Source organism: Poecilia reticulata, linkage group LG17 (genome assembly GCF_000633615.1).
Source record: "Poecilia reticulata strain Guanapo linkage group LG17, Guppy_female_1.0+MT, whole genome shotgun sequence".
In the NCBI taxonomy this organism is placed as follows: Eukaryota; Metazoa; Chordata; class Actinopteri; order Cyprinodontiformes; family Poeciliidae; genus Poecilia; species Poecilia reticulata.
The window spans coordinates 3,481,112-3,495,536 of NC_024347.1; the positions used below are offsets into that span (position 1 = coordinate 3,481,112).

The following is a 14,425-nucleotide window of genomic DNA, read 5'->3' on the forward strand; positions in this document are numbered from 1 at the left end:
AGAACTTAAGTAATTCGGTTTAAAAAAAAGAAAAGAAAAGAAAAGCTAATTTATTTTTAGGTGCAAAAAGTGATAGGCCTATATTTCAAGCAGCAGAACAGAAAAAGCAGCAGAATATTTTACTACCGTTGATGTGAGAGGCGGCCATATTGAAACGTGAAGTCCGCCTCGAAAGTCGTAACTGGGAGTAGTAAGAGTTGCTCCTAATTAAGAGTGTTCCAGTTGATTTTTCTGACTCTGAACGCGGAAATTCACAGTTCCGAGTGCAACTGGAATGCAGCATACAGGGCAGGGCAGAGCTGGACAAAGAAACTGAGCTAATTTAAAGCTAAAGAGGAACAGCTGAGGCTGAATGCAACTGATTAATTAACTCGGGGGAGAAAAATGAGGATTTAAAAGACACCGTAAATCTAACAGGAAAAAAAAGAGCAAAAATAATAAGATTATCATTGACGTCCACAGTGCGATAGGTGGCGGTGCACCCTTGGTTGGTTGTCAACCGCCAATAAAAGCCAAAAGAAGAAGAAACACAAGAATGACTTAGAAAGTGAACATAAGTAAACACCCAGCAAATTACCAGAATAAAAGCACAGCAGAAAACCGAAACCCAAACATCAGAAGTTTGTGACAGTGTTCTTTTTTAAAAGGATTTTTAATAGAGACACGTCATGTCCATCGTGTTCTGACCTGTGCAATTATGGTGAAAACTGCTGACTTCACTGTTTCTCTCTACAAGAAGGGTAAGTCACAGAGAATGCTGTATACAAGCACATTAATGGGGAATAAAAACTGACCAAATTTATTGGTCAGTGGGAAGATAACTGTAGGAAAAGACAACTGAAGTGTTTGAGGAAGATTCCCAAGGCATGGACTGTATCCAGGACAGGAGCTACAGCGTGAAACCAGACCTGAAAAAGACGACACTACTCTGCTGCACCTGAACGCAGAGAGCTCCTGTCAGAGTGAGGGGCAGGGTAACATCAGTCACTATGGACAGCTTCCAAGAATAAGGCCTTCCTCCCTTTGTGGAAGGACCCACAATTAGATTAAAGAGGGCTACAAAAATGGCTCCCTCTAGTGGTATGATTCTCACCGTGCTGTTTTAATGGTTAAAAAAAGACCGCAAAAGCAGAGGTGGATTGAACGTCGTTCAGAAAATTACTCTACAAAAAGTGAAAAAGTATTTGACTGCTGGTACTGTTCTGATTTAGTTTATGGAAATGACATAAACAGAGAAAATCTAAAATTATGTGAAGGTACTGGTACTTCAGTAAGATTTAAAAAAAAAGTAAGACTCAAAAGTAGCTTCTGTAATTACCTCTTCAATATACACAAAAAGGAATAGAAATGAAAATAAAGAAAAATGAGACTTTTTAAAAACATCAGTTAAATGATAATGACAGAATGTATCCTCAGATCGTATATCCAGTTTCCGTAAATCCCCATCTGATTTTGGTTGAACTTACAGCTAAAACATAAAAAAAAAAAAAACTAAAAAAGAAAAACAAAACATCACTTTATTTGAATGGCACATTTATGAACAAGTTCAATGTACTTTACATCATGAAAACAAAAAAATAATAAAATGTCATAAAAACAACACACAGTCACAAATCGAGAAACTAACAATGTAATTTTGTTAAGTACCATAATCAAAATCATCAGTGCATCACAACACATGTTGGTCCATGTTCCATTCATCATGGTTCAAAAGAACTGAAAACAGGTGAGCTTTTATTTACCATGCTCTGCATGTTTTAGATGTGCCTTGATTCCAGAACAGCTGGATCAAACTTCTGCATTAGTCTGTTAATCACCCACAGATTCAATACAGGTGTGTGGCAGAAGGGAAACACCTAAAACATGCAGGGCAGGGGGTGATTGAGAAACACTCATTTAAAGGAACTCAAAACATCAGTATCACAACAAACCAGGTAATAAGTAGGACGTATTCAAATTTTAATTTCAAAGCTCAGATTAGTTGGTAATGAAGCGAAGTTTGCTCATTGACTTGACTGTCTGAAGCTCCATAAATTCCCTTTATTGCTCCAGGTGTCTCGTTGACATTCCAATTTAACGAAACATTAATGTTTCATTCAAATTGACTACGATGTCCAAGGAAAAAGTTCCCCGCGAATTTTCTCCTCCTCTACGTCGGGAGTATAATTTGAATATTGAGTATTGTGACTTTAATATACCTCCATAGAGGTGACGCCATCCTTGAGCCAGCCAGCGGACATTGCCGAGCTGCGCCTCGGCAGCCTCCGCCCCTTTCCGGCCTGGTCCAGCCCAGCCCGGTCCGGTCCGGTCCTGCCCATCCCGACTGCTGCTCACGCCACGCGTGACGCATCACGGCACACAGCAGCAACACATCAGGACTCAAAGCAGCCAGCTTCCCCCAGCCGCTTCACAGCAGGGATCCGTGCGCACAATATGGGCAACGTGCAGGTAGTAATCTTTTTTTTTTTTTATCCCCCAACTTGTTCTGCTAATTTACGCACCTTTGAGTTAGAATCCACTGAAGCGACTAGTTTGAGGAGTAACGCTTTTTTAAAATAGTTTTTATTTTTATTTATTTTTTTATGTAATTTGGTCAGTTTTACAAATAAAAATACAAATCAGAAGCCTAAATTTCACTAAAATAATACTTTTTTTAAAAAAAAACCTCGGCCTTGTCATTTCATCTAGACAATTAGTCTCGGCAGAAACCGCATGAAACGCAAGTGGCGCAGTAAAACAGGGAGTGTGCTCTGCCAGAAGCGGATACATCAGGGAATTTCAGATCAATAAGGCTGCATTGTGTTGACGAGAGGGTGGGAGAGGAGAGCAAAGGAAGAGGCTGCTGCTGCTGCTGCTGGCCCATGACTCAGCGCAGGCAGCAGCACCCTGCTCCTGCGGGAGAGACTACTTCCTGGATGCAACACCATAACAAATCCTCTGCAGCGTGTCCTTTTAATTGTAGTCACTTTGATTATTTTTCTTGCAAGTAAATATTTTAATCATCTGTCTCTGTTTTCTCCCCTCAGCCCACCGTAGTCCCATGCGAGGACTTTGACGTTACGGCGGACATCAAAAACATTAGAAAAGCATGTAAAGGTTTAGGTAAGTACACAGGAACCAAAAAACAAACAAACAAAAAATCTTTAGGAACATTGTTAGAAAACCCTTTTAAAACTGGAACATTCCTAAGGGGGCAGGCAATATTATATAAAATAAATTTTTTATATCATGTGATTTTTTTTTTTTTTTTTTCCCCTCATCAAAAACACACCAGCAGTGTTGCCTTGACTCTTTCATGCATGTTTTAGAAACCCTTTAATCACCCCTGGATGCAGAAGACAAGTGGCATAACCAAGCACTGCCTCCCTCTCTCGGCTCCTTCAGACTAGCCAGCTGCGATTAGCAAACACCTGGTGGAAACGAGCATCTGCTGAGCTCGTTGTAGGAGCTGCTTCTCAGTGACATGCTGGTAAAAACGATTCAAACGGTTTAACAGAGGAACGTTGTTATGGCGACTTCCTGAAGGTGGAGTGTCGGACAGAGCAGGAGCTTCTTAAAGAGACAGAGGCCTGAAGTCACGTTTGATATTCACAACATTTTTTTTTTATAACAACTGAGGTAACAGATTTACTTGATTGTGCTACAAAATAGCACGTTGTACCTGGAAAATCCATAACACCGCCCCTCTAATGACGAGCCTAAAGTGTGATTAGTTGCGTGGGAGACGCTCTAGTTTCTAATTTCTGTGTGTGTTCATGTTTTCCAGGCACAGACGAGGAAGCTGTTATCCAGATCCTGGCCAACCGCTCTGCGGCTCAGCGTCTGGAGATCAAACAGGCCTACTTTGACAAGTATGACGACGTGAGTGCCCCGCCCTCCTCTGTTCTCTGCTCTATGTGTGTGTGTGTGTGTGTTTGCCCTCTGATGCAAACCCAGCTGAGCTGTGTTGTCTGTAAGGAGCTGGAGGAGGTGCTGAAGAAGGAGCTCACCGGTAGCTTTGAAAACGCCGTCGTGGCCATGTTGGACGCGCCGCAGGTGTTCTTCGCCAAGGAACTCAGGAAGGCGATGAAGGGGGCGGGAACGGACGAGGCTGTCCTGGTGGAGATCCTGTGCACGGCTACGAATGAGGTGGGCAGCGAGTTGGGTTGGTGGTGTTGCATAAAAGGAGGAATACGTTGTGTTTGAGCTTTGGTCCTTTTTAAAAAATGAAAAATAAAACTGTAGAACTGAGATTCAGTGTGTTTTAACTGTGTGTTGGTGTTGACTTTCACTCGGCCTTGTCTTCATTTATCCTACAGGATATCAGGAGCTACAAGGAGGCTTACATCCAGGGTGGGTTTTCAAATCGTCTACCAGCTTTTGTTTTCTGTTCATTCTGAAAAGCACAGCCAGCTTAGCGACAGGAAGAACTTTTTCACATTTGGTCAGGTTACAATTGCTACAAAGCAAAAAAATAAAACAATTCTGCTCAAGTCTTTCAGTACCATCCGTCTGCCTGGTTTTCTAGGTGTTTGTTGTTTCCTTTCAGTGAACGAGTGTGACCTGGAGGCGGACATAGAGGGCGATACCAGCGGAGACGTTAGGAACCTGCTGATCTCACTGCTGCAGGTACAAAAATCGACCATTGTTGGGGGTTTCGGTCATCTGGCCCCGCTGCCTGAGTCTGGAAGGAGAGTCCAGACGGGAGAAGAACGCTGCTTGTGTTCTTTCTCCCTCAGATTGTTTCTCAGAATCGTTGCCGGTGCCTCGGCTCGCCCACTGCCACATTCGTCGCATAGCTTGGCACGCTTGGGCCTAAGTGCCCCCTCCAACTCGGCTTCCTCTCTTTTTTCCTTCCTTCCCCCGGGTAAATAATAATAAAAAAAAAGGACAAAAAGAGAGAGTGACTCATGTCTTGCAGCAGTGCCGTTTTGGGGAACTTCAGTGGCCTTCAACTGTTTCCTATTTATGATCTCCAGATGACTGCTATCCAATTAAACCCCTGGTGTTGTTTTTGTTGTCCACCCTCTTTGACTTGTCTCTAATGTTCTCTCTTTCTCTCCACCCGTCTTTCTGATCCTCTCCCCTCTCTTCGCTCTCCCATGTCTTCCTTCGCAGGCGAGCAGAGACGAGGGCTACGAGGTGGACGAGGGTTTGGCCGAACAGGACGCCATGTCTCTGTTTGAGGTGTCCAGTACAAGCTTCTCTTTATGATGCATTCAGCTCAAGAGAAACATGATAGTGAAGTGGAAGGAAATGGCTCAGTTTCAAAAGTTCTTTTCAAATACAGAATCGGAAAAGCAGAGGCATTCATTCAGATTTAGGCCCCCACTATCCTAATACAATCCAGTTCCACCAACTGCTTTCAGAAGTCATCAAATCTGTAGATGTCTGTGTAATTTAATCTCAGAGTAAAGGCTGATGTTCTGAAACACCCCCAGAAGTTTGTAAGATAATACAAGAGTGAACAAACGGTATTGAGCGACGAGGAGCGCAGCAAGAAGAAATTTGTGGAGATGCTTGAAGCAGGTTTGGTTTATTAAAAAGGTAGAGGTTCTTCATCTGATCCCGCTGAGCTTCAAGTATTTTTACAAGGAGAAATGGGCAGAAAATCTGAGGCTTTAGATCATCAATGCTGCACTGCAAAAAACGCAAAATGTTGCCATGTATTTTGGGCTGGTTTCAAGTTCAAATATTTTTTGATATGTGAAATAGGACAAAAATAACTTGGAAGTAAGTTTTCAGCAAGAAATGGCAGCTTGTTTTAATTCCTTAATGCTGATGAAAAATGATAAGTCCTGCTGGCAGATTATTTAACTTCCAACATGGGGAAAAAAATGTTTTAAGTGGAAAAAATCTCCCAGTGGAACTAGGAGGTTTTTAATCGGTATTAAGGAACTGGCTTCAAACAATATTGTGCTGAAATGTTACTTGTAGGTTTGTTTTGTCTTATTTCAAGTATTTGCAATGGAAACTAGATCAAAAATACTTTAATTTTAAAACTTTATCATTTTCCTTCTTCACAAAAGTGCATAACTTTTTAAAAAATATAAATTCATCACCTCTTCACGATCATTCCTGTCATCAAAGAACTTGCAACCAGCCTCCTAAAATTGTCTTTATTTCTCTAACACCTGGCCGAGATATCGATTGTCTTCTTAACTGCTTTGTGAGCAAATAACAGTCTGAGAGAGATGCCTAATACAACTGCAAACACTCATGTATGTTGGCGTATTGTTTTCGTTTTGTGTACACAACAGGCAGGTGAGGGCAGGTTTGGTACAGATGAGTCGACCTTCACCTACATCCTGACACACAGGAACTACATGCAGCTTCAGGCCACCTTTAAGGCCTACGAGTCTGTATGTACCGCACCGTAGTGAACCTACTCCAAAATGAATCCGTTCGTCTCCTTTCATTAATTTCATACACGCTTATGCTGCCTTGTTCGCATGCAGCTTTCGGGGACAGACATTTTGGACACGATTGACGCCGAGGCGACGGGAACTCTCAAGGACTGCTATGTTACTCTTGGTAAGCAGAAACTGTTTTATCACTTTATTTACGACCGACGCCTGCTGGTTTCATGTGTTTGTGCGTTGATTGACAGTGAGGTGTGCTAAGAACCCGCAGCTGTATTTTGCTCGCCGCCTTAATGCTGCAATGAAGGGACTTGGCACTGATGAAGACACGCTCATACGCATCATCGTAGGCCGCTCCGAGGTAAAGTGTGTGTGTGTGTGTGTTTGTAATACCTTGTGGGGACCATTTTCCTGATGCATAAGACATTGTGGGGACCCCTGCTCCTTGTGGGGATTGATTTCTGGTCCCCACAAGGGGAAACGCTGTTTTTGGGTCAGGGGTCAGATTTAGGACTAAGGTGTGAATTGAGTTTTGATAAGGGTAAGATTTGAGCTGTAGAAATGAATGGAAGTCAATAGAAAGTCCCCACAAAGATAGCCATGCAAACATGTGTGTGTGTGTGTACACAGCCCGGGCTGTTATTATAGACTTGACAGGGACTTAAAGGTGTGATTGCGACGCTTCACGTCTTGCAAAAGTGCAGTGCTATAAATGTTTGCCACCTTTCTGTACAGAACTTTGGTCATACATGTCTAGGGAAGGAAATTTTTTATTATTAAATGATTGATTCTTTGATCGGTGACTCAGTACTTGAGCTTCTTTTTTATTGAATGTATTTTTACTCTTACTTGAGTCATTTCTTTGACAGCTACTTTTTATTTGAGTAAAAATTGTAGTAGAACTTGAGTACAATTTTTGCCTACTCTAGCCATCTCTCTAGCAAAAGGCAGCAACTTTTTACACTGACTTGAAGAACTTTCCATTTATTTGATGGTACGTTCATGTCTTTTGAGTCATTGATGATGAATCGAGCAATAAAAATCTAAATATTACAGAATATAAATGTTATGGATGCACCACTGTCCTTGTTTCCAACCCTCAGATCGACCTGGAGACGGTGAAGGACATGTACCTGGAGAAGTATGACGTCACCCTGAAAGATGCCCTGGATTCAGAGTGTGGGGGAGACTTTAAGCGTCTGCTCATTGAGATCTTGCACTGAATCACACATTTACATTCACGTCCACTCCTCACCTGGCCTTATTCCGCTGTGACATAGCAGGATGCCACAACATGCTCTGTTTTCTATCACTCTTCACTTTCTACTCTGTCCTTTCTCCGGCTCGGAGCGTTCACCTTACAGCACGGACCAAAAAAACCCAACTCGATGTAATCCAGTTCAGTGTTTCGACGTGTGGTAATTTTATTTTTTTTTTTCAGGTTTTGTTAACACTTTTGAGACTTTTCAGAAAATTGTCTTGATAAATCTATTCAACTTGTAGTCCAGTTACTCAACACCACAGAATAGCGGAACTAACAGCATCACGTTCATGCATCTTAAAAGTTACAGTGAAGTCATCGTCTGTTATTTCTCTACTTTAAGCTGCGATCGTTAAGCGTCTGCTAACAGAATAACACGCATTTGTTTCTCATCGATTCATTATTTGCCTGAAGGACGACCTTCACAAGATTATAAGCGATGCAAGTTACTTTCTGCTGCAACACAGAAGTGCCCGATTATCATGCCGAGTCTTTAAAATCCGAAGACATTTGAGCATTTTCTTAGAACTTAAAATATTGCCACCTCTTTCTTAAAGGCTTGATTATTTAAGGGATTCGCTGCAGGCTTTTTGGTCGCGTATTTCAAAAGACTAGCGAGACGTGCAAGTGCTCCAAGTTGTTTTTGAAAGCTCACATGTTGCCTTGTTCTTAGATTTCTAGACACTCTTAGAGTTTTTTTTTTTTTTTCGGGTTGCATTGAGTATTTACATTCACTGCTTTAAAAAATAGCTATAGTTGATTGAAACCACACTGATTAGTATGTAACTTTTGAAGTGCAATGTTCTAAAGTAGTCACACTGAGACTTGGCTATGTTAAGTATGAACACATTGAGGCATAATTTAATTATTGCTTATTACAATGTAACTGATGTAACTATACATGTAACAAAATTTAATAACTGATGTCTGTTAGTGTTTGTACAATACTGGTATCTAATAGATATTAATAAATTTTAACCACTTGAACTGATTTCATTTTTCCTGTAGAGGGCAGTGTTGAACCATTTCCGTAATGGGGGGGGGGCAATGACACTAATGATGTACAGTCAAATATTTACAGCCACACATCATATAAAATATAACAGGGTGATAATATTGTTCTTGAAGGTGATGTTAGTTGCTCTTCTAAGTGACGTGTGTTTAACTTCTATATTTCAGGATTGCACAGAGGTTTCCGTCAACAAGTTTGACCCCAATCACCTTTTGATTTATACCAGAGTGAAAATCCTGTGTGACGTTGCTGGCTGGGTTCAAACTTAACAGTAAAAAAATAAAGTATGAAATGATTCCAGATGTGCCGCTGTCACATAAACAGCCAGTGATTCTCCCTTTGCCTCTAGATTCCCCCCCTCTTTCTCCGAACTTCTGGTTTATTTCACCGGTTTCAGAGATGAGTGTGCACCTGTTTTCTGTACTTTCTGTATATATATGCTTCCAGTCTGTGCACCATATGTGGCCTCACCAACTCTGACTGGCCATTTATTTGTCTGGCTGAGACGTGTTAGCCCCACCACACATGGCTGCAGATAAAGAGGTTCAGGATCTGCAGACACGAGTCTGGTGTAGGATTCTTTGTTTATTGAAGGGAAAGAACACGTTTGCTGTTATTTTTGTTTTAAAAAGGGCTTTCAACGCTTATGTGCTAACACATGAGATTAATCTAAAAAGGTTACTTGTTTGTAGCTGTGTTTCCATTTACCATAAATGTACAATTTAACATTTCAAAAATAAATTCACTTGATGGAATGACGCCAATTCTGAATTTAAAAAAATTGTTTTTCGATAGTTTTGGCGCTATGATGTGTTTTTGACGTACCGAATAGGTTTATTTCTCAAAACTGCAATGGAAACGCGTTTTTCGCATCACACCAGTCACATGATCAACAACCGGATGCTGTCGCTGGCGAAAACCACGAAGAAGACAACAGGAAGTCGTTGGAGGATGATCGCGCGGCATATTTTTTCAAATGACATCGCTGAACGAACTTATTTCCATGTGATTTTAATTGCGTTTCTTATTTAATGGAAACACTGCAAATGCAAATTGTGTTTTTTCGACATTAGTGGCATATTGACAAGGTTTTACAGACATTTGCATATAAAGCTGCTACTGTGCGGTGGTGGGAAGTAACGAAGTACTTCGTTACTGTACTTAAGTACAATTTTCGTGTATCTGTACTTTATTTAAGTAGATTTAATAATGGATACTTTCGACTTTTACTCCACTACATTTTACAGTAAGTATCTGTACTTTCTACTTCACTACATTTCTACAAAACTGTCGCGTTACTCGTTACATCCAAGTCGCGTTGCTCTTTTTTCGTTAAAATGTGAAGTTCAGGGATTTAAGGTGGCGCCGTAAAATCCAAGCAATAACGTGACACCGCTCCACCTTTACTCGCACGCGGAGCTCCAAGACATGCGCAGTGGTTTCCTCTGAGCGTCAGTAATATAATAGCGCTGCATAAATCATAAGATATGGCGACATGTAAAATCAGCAGCGCTTCGCTTTCACAGACGGTGGGACTTCATCCAATTTTTAACGTCACTTGGAAGGRAAGCTTAAAGAAAGGTAAGCTCCGTGGACGTGATGCTAGCAAAGCGAGCTGTATTTACTGAAACACATGTTGCATCTGCGATGAAAAAAAGTTGTCACTCATGCGCTGAATTATTGTGTGGAGGTGTTGACTGAGGTGTYGCATATATGGGACAACGCTGTGACCAAAGTGCAATATAGTGATATGACATTCATGGACGATCCGATTCTTCTGGAGTCTGGACGGATCTTGACTAAGGTTCATAGGACTGAAGCCTCACTGAGAGACGTTCTGTGTTCTTGTAATGCTCTGCGTAGACTGCAATAGCTATTTTATTAAAATATCTTTATATTTAATTGGTGAATAAATAAAACAACGTAGGAACGCAGAGCATGCTCATTGCTCTTTGTTTTCGTCACCTGTCATGGTGGCAGACGTTGCAGCAGGAGGGRGGATGAGAACAGTCACGGTGCTCCTCCTGCTTGGTTACTTCTTGCTTATTGGGCCTTGGACAGTGTTCATAGTTGAGCGTTGTTAATTGCTATGTTTAATGGTGCAGACAATTATTATTTCTGACATTGGCAATATGGGCAACCGCCCAGGGTGTTATTTTTTTAGGGATGGCAGGAGACCTCTGTGTATTGTGGCACAGAGATGAAAGCAAAACAGAATGAAGAAGAGTTTGAATTGTCACTGGTTAAATTTATTTCAGATCTAAGTATTTAATATCTACGTGTTTTTATGGGAAAGTGAATCTTTCAGATCAATTTGAGAAGCAATTTTGATAGGTGCACTTAATTTTATTGTCATGTAGCATGGTTTTGATTTGGTCTTGGGTTCGGTGGTCTAGACTACAACTCTGCTACGAGGCTCCTTGGTTCCATGTCCTCCTCTGCCAGTTGGATTTCTTTCAAAATAAATGTGTGACAAAAAAAGTGAAGTTCATGTTATGTTAGGACAGGAGACGAGATGTTTCCATCCCTGAAATGATGATGCATAAAATCACATATCTAAGTCTAAACTATGTTACAAAGTAAACTCAATAAAAACATGCTTTATCTGTGGCATTGTTCATTAAAATGGCACATTACTGATGTATTAAAATTAAATACGATCGGTTCACTTAATGATATTAGCGATTAGGCAATGCATTCAGCAAGTACTTTTACTTTTAATACTTAAGTATTTTTAAAAGCCAGTACTTTTTTACTTTTACTTAAGTAAAATGTTAATGTGGTACTTTGACTTTTACTTAAGTACATTTTTGTCTGTGTATTTGTACTTTTACTTAAGTACATTTTTTGAGTACTTTCTCCACCACTGCTACTGTTACATAATGCAGATTAATCGTACTACCTATTTTGAGCTAAATCGTCGCTCCCGCGGAGGGATACCTACTTCAAGGCACCGCGGTCTTCTTCTGCGGTCATTGGCGTCTCAGGTGAAAAGATAAGTTAGGAGAGTTGGACTGATGGGTCCAACGGGAAATTTCGCTTTAAAGAACAGCGATGGACGCTTGGATGAAACCAAGGTAGTATGTACACAGGCAACCTACTGACTGCAATGATATCCTTCCACCGAAGCACAACCAGTTTATGGTTAATGTGTATAAAAAAAACTGAGATATATGGTTTTAGACATTATTTTTCCTTAACATTTTTACAACAACCTGCATTTTTACATTTCAAGCTTACAAAGCTAAACATGCTAAATAACTGTGCTTAATCGTAGCGTTAGAGTGATTAATCTGATTAAGTTCTTTAATCAATTGACGACAGCAGTGCTTTTGCATCTGCGTTTACCTTGAGATTTCCCTTTGTGTAAAAAAAAAAACTATTGTTATTTGAATTTTTTATTATTTTGCCCCTTTACTATTGACACATTTGTGGAACGAAACTAAAAATGGTCAAACATCCTTTACGTAGCCCACATCTGTTTGAGTATTTGGGGGTGGGCACATGTACCCAGCCCCAATAAGAACATATTTTTTATTGGTTAGTTTGCTTTTGGCTGTAAAGTAAATGTGTCTGTGCAGTGAAGCTAGGTAAAATTTAGTAAGCGGACTTGTAAGCAGTTACATTTCGACCAAACCTTTGCCTAAAAGAGTAGAAATGAAGTCTCAGCTACGCCACCAGAGCCTGGGAATCTGTCCTCCTCCTCCCGTGGATCATGCAGGTAGGATTTGCTTTCATGTTATTACTACTTAGTGTAATTTGTTATTTTTAGGAGCAAATACGGTCTTTGTGTCCTTTTTGGTCATTAGTAGTTTTCCCATGAAAACTATTGTGGAAGCCATTTTTGCGAGTTTCTCTTTATTGTTGTTGAGTCGTAAAAACTGACCTTAACCGGGGGAAGATGGCTAGTTGGTGAACTCCTGGATGAGGCTCTGATGCGTTTTTTTTATTAGTTTTTTGTTAGCTCTAATACTAAGGTTCCCTGCTGTCCCACCTTTTCTCCATCTGTAGATAATGCCTCTCGCTGTGGTTCGCCAGAGTTCTAAACTCCTAGCAAAGGCTTTGGAAGTATTTTCAGGCAGATAGATGCCAGCTTCTTTGTTTTTAACCTGTTCTTCAGTTTGTTTCGATCCGGGACGTGATGCGTTACTTTTTAAGATGTTTTAGCCTACTTCATGTTATTTCTTAAGTCTAAAGGTCTGGCAGTAATGAGTAATAATAATAAAAAAATCATGTTTAGTTTATAATTTACCAAAGAGGATTTAAATTAAATTCTGTATTGGGATTTGGTTTGTTTTGAAATTCTTTTCCACTTGATAAAGTCCATCATTTTAAATCTGCATCATGGAAATCTATGAGGGGATGTCAAGTCAAGTAGCCAAGCTACAAAGCACTGCGTTTGCAACATCTGCTATTTTATAGCACAGCTCATGGTAAAGTAGCTCAAAATTCTTCAGTAATAGGAAAGTTGCACGAACTTAAAAGTTGCACAAACTAAAACCTTCGTCTCTGAAATGTTGTCCCCCTTACATTTATACCCTACTTTATACATCACGCAGCTCCATAATTAGACTTGACAGCAAATCTGATAACAAATAGTTTTATTCCGTTAACAGAAAAACATCAAATATACACGTCATTGTCAGTTTTAAATAGGCTGTTTGTTTTTACATGGCCTCAGTCTCTCTTTCTGTTCATATTTAAGCCAAACTCTGCATGCTTGGTGCAGTGGACTCACAGCAACAAGACTGGCATCTAATGTAAAACATATGCCCTTAAAATGAGTAGAAACCAGTGTTAAACAACTGGAGTTATCTGGAGGCCCTTTGGCATAACAGAGTAGGCTGCCTGAATTACTTAAATATACAAAAAAAACAACAACTAAAAACATGCAAGCTGAAGACAATTTAGAACAGAAAACTGAAGCTTGAAAGACTGTTTTATGGGAATAAGTGAATAATAACTATGTACAAATAAACCACTGCTTTTCCATTATATAAAATATCAATTCTGTTTCATTAAATGCCATCAGTTGGCAATATTTACAAGACAAGATATTTTCCAGCTGAAAAAAACTGGGGGCGTCTGAAGGCGGCTACTGCAACACAGCGGCAGAATGAAACGGTATGGAGGAAACAGCTGGCTTTCGCCATGTCTTTTGAACTTCAGCGGGACAATGAAGTCTGACCTTGTGCTGGGGGGGTGCACTTACTGCTGATGAAGTACAGACGCTCGGTTTCAATGATTTATGTTCCACCGCATACTTCAGCGTGAGCAGCATCCAGTTTAAAGACCTTGACGTTGTTGGATTAATAATTGTGAGAATGCAGACTGCTCCGTTTGTTAGTTGTCAGTTTTAAAGCTGATAAATCGGCTTTCAACCTGCTACAAATGCATGTAAAATTAAATTGATATAATATGAACAGTTGAAGTAATAGGAAGTTTACTTTGAAGCTTATGTAACTCATAAAAGTATTTTCCTAAAATAATGGCCAAAGTCTTACTTTTTTTTTTTTTGCCAAAAAGTGATTTAATATATATATATATATATATATAATTTTTTTTTTACATATTTGTTAAAATCATCATTTTGATGTGACAGTATAACATGAGACAGATGAGCTGTGAAAAGCTCAAGCTCCTCCGCCTCATGCCAGTGCTGCTATTGCCGTCTGAAGAAATTTACTGCTGCGGTCAAAAACCAATCAGAGCGAGGGAGGAGTATCTTAGTGCTGTCAATCATGCTAGTGATTGACATCGACATCTTGGGTTTGAATTCTAGCTTGCAGTCGTTTTCCATGATGCTTACCT

General features: G+C 40.1%; 1 protein-coding gene across 1 annotated transcript; it reads left to right on the top strand.

The window, feature by feature from the left end:
• Positions 1–1,844: 1,844 nt before the first annotated feature.
• Positions 1,845–8,589, top strand: LOC103478953 (annexin A13-like). Its single transcript, XM_008433115.2, has 12 exons — positions 1,845–1,934; positions 2,209–2,448; positions 3,027–3,102; positions 3,767–3,861; positions 3,958–4,128; positions 4,299–4,332; positions 4,529–4,608; positions 5,098–5,166; positions 6,240–6,341; positions 6,438–6,513; positions 6,590–6,702; positions 7,445–8,589. The coding sequence occupies exons 2-12, from the start codon at positions 2,434–2,436 to the stop codon at positions 7,562–7,564; spliced, it is 951 nt and encodes a 316-aa protein (XP_008431337.1). The 5' UTR covers positions 1,845–1,934; positions 2,209–2,433; the 3' UTR covers positions 7,565–8,589.
• Positions 8,590–14,425: the final 5,836 nt, after the last annotated feature.